The sequence below is a fragment of the Oikopleura dioica genome, chromosome 2 (genome assembly GCF_907165135.1).
Source record: "Oikopleura dioica chromosome 2, OKI2018_I68_1.0, whole genome shotgun sequence".
Classification (NCBI taxonomy): Eukaryota; Metazoa; Chordata; class Appendicularia; order Copelata; family Oikopleuridae; genus Oikopleura; species Oikopleura dioica.
The window spans coordinates 916,716-924,267 of record NC_137292.1 but is presented as its reverse complement, the minus strand read 5'-3'; the positions used below and the strand labels follow the sequence as shown (position 1 = coordinate 924,267).

The 7,552-nt window shown below is 36.9% G+C and overlaps 2 protein-coding genes across 2 annotated transcripts; one reads left to right on the top strand and one right to left on the bottom strand.

Moving 5' to 3' along the window:
• Positions 1 to 1,662: 1,662 nt before the first annotated feature.
• On the top strand, positions 1,663 to 2,142 carry LOC145696228 (carbonyl reductase [NADPH] 1-like). Its single transcript, XM_081773228.1, has one exon. The coding sequence runs from the start codon at positions 1,663 to 1,665 to the stop codon at positions 2,140 to 2,142; it is 480 nt and encodes a 159-aa protein (XP_081629354.1).
• Positions 2,143 to 3,888: 1,746 nt separating this feature from the next.
• LOC145696227 (GTP cyclohydrolase 1-like) lies at positions 3,889 to 5,316 on the bottom strand. Its single transcript, XM_081773226.1, has 4 exons — positions 5,113 to 5,316; positions 4,341 to 4,459; positions 4,169 to 4,297; positions 3,889 to 4,053 (listed from the first exon to the last, which is right to left on the bottom strand). The coding sequence occupies exons 1-4, from the start codon at positions 5,314 to 5,316 to the stop codon at positions 3,924 to 3,926; spliced, it is 582 nt and encodes a 193-aa protein (XP_081629352.1). The 3' UTR covers positions 3,889 to 3,923.
• Between the last annotated feature and the right edge of the window lie 2,236 nt (positions 5,317 to 7,552).

Sequence of the window (7,552 nt, the reverse complement as noted above, 5' to 3'; positions counted from 1 at the left end):
GCTCGTAAAAATAAGGATCATGGTTGCACAATTGGAAAAAAATTTTTGGTCAATCGAACCAACTGACAATCCAATCCAATCGCATTTTTCCAATCCAGCCAACTACCAATCCATTTCCAATTCAAATTGGAAATTTGCTTTTCAATTTGAAAGCCCTAACAAATTATAAATGCAGCATAACCGTTAAGACTTTATAACTTATGCAAGTAAGAGCTTAAAGCCTTTTAAGCTTTAACTCGCACTGCGCGCGGGGCTGAAAACGCATGGTTGCCCTCTCTCCCAACCCTGTTTTTGAGCGCTTCGTCGGGCGCCTGTTTATCGGGAAGTTAAATAAAAATTTAAAATTTTTTTTAGGTGTTATTTTTGGATTTTCATTTATTGAAGATGAGCTTAAATCACAGGGAATTTTTTACTCGACAATATGTTCAAATAGAACGGACGATATTTGGAGTCCCAACAAGTCTCTCTGCAATGAAGCGCTGAAATTTTACAACACTATGTTCACTGTCGCAATCATTTCGATGACGATTGGAGTACTTTTTGTTGGACTTATTTTGAAAAGAATTGGGATGTTTTGGACAAGAATAATATATGGCTCGATAACAAGTTTTGGTTAGTAAAAATAATCTACAGTTATTTTCCTCTTTTGTGGACATTTTTTGTCCCAAATTTTAGGAAAAATGTCCACAAAAGTGGGCAAGGGTTCCCAAAAAAATGTCCCGCCGTAGTATATTTAAATTTTTCAAATATAAGTTTTTATGGAAAAATGGCGAATTTCATCCTCGAAACGCCTTTCTCTTGCTTGTGTTTATCTTTTTTCGACAAATTTAAATGCTTTAGTCCTTCATTTCTTGAAAATAACCCTTGATTTTTGAAAAAAATATGCCATTTTTGGCTCTAAAATTTTCTTATCAGGGAAAATGTCCACAAAATTGGAACATTATCTTTGCAATAGTGTCCCACGGAACCCCCTTCAAATGTCCACAAACTTGGGGTCCACAAAAGAGGAAAAAAACTGTATATATGTTTCGAGAGAAAAAACCTTTCCGCAAGATTAGTGCGTGATTTCGCCCGCCCTCCCCTCCCATGCTCGCCCCTTGCCCGTGAGTGCATGTGATCGGACCGGGTATTATCAAGTAAAACGGACTCATTTTACATAGAACAAGGACATATTTTACATAAGAAAATGGAAAATTAGGAACCGTTCCTAAAAAAATTTTCTAGAGCCACAATTTTCTTGTCCATTTTTCATATTTTTTTGCCTCAGAAATCAGCAAAAAACGATTTTGGTTATCGAAAAGTCGAAAATCTGTGTTTCTCTAACCCTTTTTGATAAAAATCATAATAACACTGCTTTAAGAATCATAAAACTATTAAACTATATATTAAACATAAAACAAAAAGATGCGTTTCGAGCTTTTAACGATTCTGCTTTTCAAAAAACTCCAAGCCACAACTTATATCAACTATTTTCCCGACTGTTCAACTCTCGTCGAGTAAATTTGTTCTTGATGAAATCAACTTTTTAACGATTATTTTATGTTGATGATTACGTAAACCAGCTTCGATGCACGGCAAACGTCGATTTTATTTTTATATTTCTCTCATTTCGCCCATCGATTTTGAGCTTTTTCAATAGCCAAAAGTAAAAAATACAAAGAAATGAAAACTGCAATCGTCGTCGGCGGAAATCGTGGAATCGGACTTGAATGCGTCAAACTTTTAATTGGAGAGAAAGATGTTAAAAAAATTGTGGCGACAGCGAGAAACCCGGAAGGATTCCCGGAAATAGAGAATTGCGGTAAATTGCAGGTCGAAAAGCTAGACATAAGCAACGAAGAAAGTGTGCTGAATTTTGCAGAGAAGATGGGACCGTCTTCTTTTGATATTTTGGTTTTGAACGCAGGTGTTGCGCCAGAAATAAATGACAAATCATTTGAGAGTATCAAATTGACCATCGATGTCAATTATTTTGGAATTTCTTCTGCTCTAAAATCACTGTTTCCTCTTGCTCGCGAGGGAGCTCGAATTGTCTGCCTTTCCAGCTTTTTCGGACTGCGAGGAATGCTCAATTTGAACCCGAATCCGAACATCTTTGAGGAAAATTACGTCTTTGATTATGGGCAAAAGCTATCTTCGTAAGTTTTTGATCACCTTATCCATTTATTTTTCTTTAGAAGTTCACTCGCGAAAACAACTTTCGACGAGTTAGATACTATTGCCAGAAGATTCATCGAAGATCAGAAAAACCCATCTCAGGCTCAAACTGATGGTTGGCCAAGTCCAGAACAAACGTCGATGATCGGTTTTTAAAGAAATACTTGTTGAAAATACAGTTATATTTTAAGGTTACGACATGTCGAAGCTACTCGTTAACAATCTCGTTCGGCTCTACGGCAGGGGTTCGTAAAAGGGGAAGAGCGCGGAAAGAATTTGCGCTCGGGCGCCCGCTTTCTTCTCCGCGGGGAAAAAATGCGGCAAATTCGTAAAAAAGGGGGAAGAAAACTTTCTTCGGGCCTTTTTACCCTTCGTACCCTGCCTTGATTTCAGCTCTAATCCGTGTCAAAAAGTCCTTTTATTTGCTCAATCGCCGGGGATGAATTGAAAGAGGGCTTTACGTGCGAGAGCTCGAATACTTCGCTTACGCCGCGCGAACCCTCAAATTTTTTGCGCCCCAAAAGTTTAGAGCACCCTCTTCTGCGGCGGGAAAAACACGGGGCGTCCGAGTGCATATTCTTTCCGCGCTCTTCCATTTTGGCAAACCCCGGCTCTACGGCAAAAAGTCGGTTTCTGAGAGAAAGAATATTCTGATAAATTCCGCTTGCCCTGGATTCTGCGATACTAATATGACTGCTGGAGTTCCTGGCAAAAAGGTGAGAAAGGAGTATTTCAAGGAAAACATAAAATTTAGCCTAAAACTGCCAGAGATGGCGCTGAATCAGTCCTTTCTCTTTGCTTCATCGCCCTTGGAAGATCTCAGCCAAATGGAAAAATGCTCATCGATGCTTAATTTCCCTTGAAAAATGAACGAAATTTTTATTAATTTCCAAAAATCTGAAGAAATAAAGTGGATCTGACCTATTTACAACAGCAAATTTTGCTGATTCTGTTGAGTTTGACCCATCATCAAATTCATCGTATTAATCATGCTTAGCCCTTGTTGAGCTTGTAGCATCGTTGGTATTTGTGGTCGTAAGGTTAAAAAACGAATTATTTGTCAAGGTGAAAAACTTTGATCAAGTAGTAAACCAAACCGTAATGTTCAGGCTAATTTGCTGATACAAAAAATAAGTCATTGAAGCAGCCTTAACGGTACCAAGCCCCCGCAACCTCCCCGAAGGTCTTACCAAGGGCGGCTTTGGACAGAAAGGGCTTGGATCAGAAAGCTCTTTTGCCTAACCCTAATCCCTAACACTTATCTTTTTCCTAACCAATCGTATTTAAACCTAAGGAATATCATAATTACTTCATTAGGTATCCATGGAGATTGAAAAACTTTGTTTTGTATGATTTACTGACCTGATTTAAGCTCAAAAAGAAAAGAACTGCGACAAATTATACGTTTTTACAATAAATTTTTCGTTACAACGAGTTATTGGGCCGTGGTACCATTCGAAAATTGTTTGCAATGGCAGAGTCAATTGGAATTTTCAATGCCCTGTCTAAATTTTCAGAAAACCAACACTGTTGCGTGCAAAAGTTAAGAGCAAATTCAAGATAAAGACCCACACTCTTAGGATTGCCCTCTGGTTAAAAATTGCTCAATTATAAGGGATTTACCCTAGCTTAAAATTTCAAGAAAAAATAAATTATAAATTTCTGTTATTTTCTTGAAAACATTGAACAACGATGATCAAATTTCAAAAGAATATTTTAAGTGTCCCTTTATTGTTAAAATTAATCGTGTCAATAAAAGACAGTATCTATCTATTTTTCACCAGCGAGAGAAATTCTTGGCGTAATTTCTGATCTTCTTTTATGCAGCCAAGCATACAGGATGTCGCTGTCTTCGAGCCCTCTTTTTCGACGCCGCGCATTGTCATACACATATGCCTTATAATATCGGTTAAAAGATGTCCGCAATAAAAGAAATTTTGCAAAACGCATGCTTCAAAATCAATTTCGAACGCGGTTTAACTCGCTGTTAAAACTCATATTCGATATTTACTCGCACTCGATCATAACTGCAACACCAGTAGCAGAAAGTTGTTTCTCCAAAGTCTCGGCTATCTGACGAGTTAGCCGCTCCTGGACTTGGAGTCTTCGCGCGAAATGGTCAACGATTCTTGCAATTTTGCTTAAATGACAAAAATGAGAATACATACATATAAATGGCTAACCTCAGACCAATAATCTTTCCATTCGGAATGTACCCTACATACGCCTTTCCGTAAAACGGAACAAGATGATGTTCACATAGACTGTAGAGTCGAATGTCCCGGACGACGGGGGCGCTCGTCTAAATTACCAAAGATTTTCGGTACTGCATTACCAAAAATTGGTACCAATTTTTTTTCAATAATTTCAATTTTTTTGCTTAAAAATACGTACAGTATGATTCCATTTTTCCGGACTAGCTTTGTCCCCAGATTTCCAAAAAATGTCCGGAAAATTGGGTACCCTGAATAAAAATGCATGTCCCACCAAGTATACTTAAATTTTTTCGAGAAACGGACACTTCTCAGTCAAGAAGTCGATTTACCGCGAAGTAAACTTCTAGCTAAAAACCTCGCAAATTTGCTCACTAAGTGCCCAAAAAGAAGTACATTGAACCGTCAAGTGATCATTTTTTATTAGAAAAATGATGGTCTGTAAATATAATTTGAAAAATGTCCGGAAAATTGAACCAAGGTCAATTCTGCAGTGCCCCACTTAAATGCTTTATAATCGGAAAAGTGTCCGGAAAATGGACTCCGGAAAAATGGAAACAAACTGTAAATAAATCTCAAAAGTATTCTTTCGAACAGGCGCGGAGCGCGAACTGGCTCTTTGACTTGACAAAATTGGCCATTTTCGAAAAGTTTGGTAATGCATTACCTAAAATTGGTAATGAATTATCCAAATTGGCGATGCATTACCAATTGGTAATTTAGAGTAGCGTTCCCCCCGGACGATCACCATTTCTTCACTTTTTTCCGTGAAAATCGCCTCATTCAAAATATCGTTTATGTCTTCTTTGTACCCCTTGGTGAAAAATTCCATCGCTTTTGCGGCTCTTGCTGGTGTTTTTACCAATCCTTCTCGATCTGGATTTTCTCCGATATTTCTGAGGATATTTCTATAAGCGTTCGCAACATCTCGATTTGAGTCGGACATCTTTTGATTAAGAAAGATGTTAGCAAAATTTGGTTTGAGTTCTTCTTTATATATCTTATTATTTCGCATGATCATGACTCTCATGTATAGCGCCTCCGAGTTTATTCATATTTTGAATTGTTATAAATCACTTCGGTTGCTAAAACATTCTTGCTCATTTTTTGATAATAAACAGGGCGATATTTCTCATGGTCGTTATCAAAAAATCGTAAAATCCGACTCTTCTGATTCAGACTTTCTTTCCTAAACGACGCTGAATGCTTATTAAAAACGGATAGAATTATTGAGATTTCCTTTTTTATTACACGAGAAAGGAGATTTTTCTTCTTAAAATGATGAAACAATTGATCTGGTTTGTATCAGTGATGATTGAAATTATGCTTTTTGGAGGTAATTATCTCTATTCATAGTTTGTTAAATTTATTTTATTAATATTTTAACATTCGGAGTCTTTGATACGGAACACCAAGATGAAGGGCTCAATAGTTGAAAAATTTGCGGTAAATGCTTTAACTCTTTTGCTCGATTTTTATCATTAAGGACCCCTCCGTAATGTGGGAATAACTTTTTCAAAAAGTGATTTCGAGATGATTGTGTAGCCCGATAGTTGGTCTAGGGCACCAGAAGTAAAAGCACGCTTGTGCACTTCTTAAGGGTGTCGCAACAATACGTTCAAGTTTCAAACATCGATATTTCTAGGATAACCTTAAGTATCAAAAATTTTTAACGACTCAAAATATAGCTCAGGTTGATGTCGTGGGCACCAGAAAAAAAATAAAGATATGGTAAAGGGTTCACTCGAAAGTGATTTTTTCTTTTTAATATAGAATTGATAAAAACAGCGAAAAATTCTTTAATTGTGCACTATGAATAATTGTTACAACAAATTTTCTGATAAAAAATACTTTCCGTTTATGAAATAAATAAAAAAACGTGATTTTTATGTTTTATGTGAAAAACTTGCTTCCAAGCGCGTCGCACCACCCTTACAAATTCTTAAACTTTGACTCGATTATTAAGGGTGATAGAGTGGAGATAGGCGGATATTAAATGGCGCGAAAAAATGGTTTTTCGGCACAGGGAATCCGAATCCGAGGTCAAAATTTTAAATTTCGATATTTAAAATCTTGACGGGTGGGTCCTTAATAATGATTCATAAAATGTTTAATTGAACAAATTTAAATGATTTTTTCATCAATTAGGAGCTGAATAATTGCTCGTAAAAATAAGGATCATGGTTGCACAATTGGAAAAAAATTTTTGGTCAATCGAACCAACTGACAATCCAATCCAATCGCATTTTTTCCAATCCAGCCAATTACCAATCCATTTCCAATTCAAATTAGAAATTTGCTTTTCAAGTTGAAAGCCCTAACAAATTATAAATGCAGCATAACCGTTTAGACTTTATAACTTATGCAAATAAGAGCTTAAAGCCTTTCAAGCTTTTACTCGCACTGCGCGCGGGGCTGAAAATGCATGGTGGCCCTCTCTCCCAACCCTGTTTTTGAGCGCTTCGTCGGGCGCCTGTTTATCGGGAAGTTAAATAAAAAATTAAAATCTTTTTTTTAGGTGTTATTTTTGGATTTTCATTTATTGAAGATGAGCTTAAATCACAGGGAATTTTTTACTCGACAATATGTTCAAATAGAACGGACGATATTTGGAGTCCCAACAAGTCTCTCTGCAATGAAGCGCTGAAATTTTACAACACTATGTTCACTGTCGCAATCATTTCGATGACGATTGGAGTACTTATTTTGAAAAGAATTGGTATGTTTTGGACAAGAATAATATATGGCTCGATAACAAGTTTTGGTTAGTAAAAATAATCTATATATGTTTCGAGGAAAAAAACCTTTCCGCAAGATTGGTGCGTGATTTCGCCCGCCCTCCCCTCCCATGCTCGCCCCTTGCCCGTGAGTGCATGTGATCGGACCGGGTATTATCAAGTAAAACGGACTCATTTTACATAGAACAAGGACATATTTTACATAAGAAAATGGAAAATCGTTTATGGGAAGGCTAAACTCCCATTTAGACATGGTTCGCGAAGAAAATTCAAAATCGACCGCCATTCAAACTCGCTAAAATGGCGCGATCTTTTCGACAGTAATTTAAAATCCATCGAAGCGCACAACCGAGAGCTGAAGAACTGCTGAGAAGTCCACTCAAAAACGCAATACAAGTAGAAGTTCAACAAATTTATTTTCAACTTAACCAAAACTGATTCCTG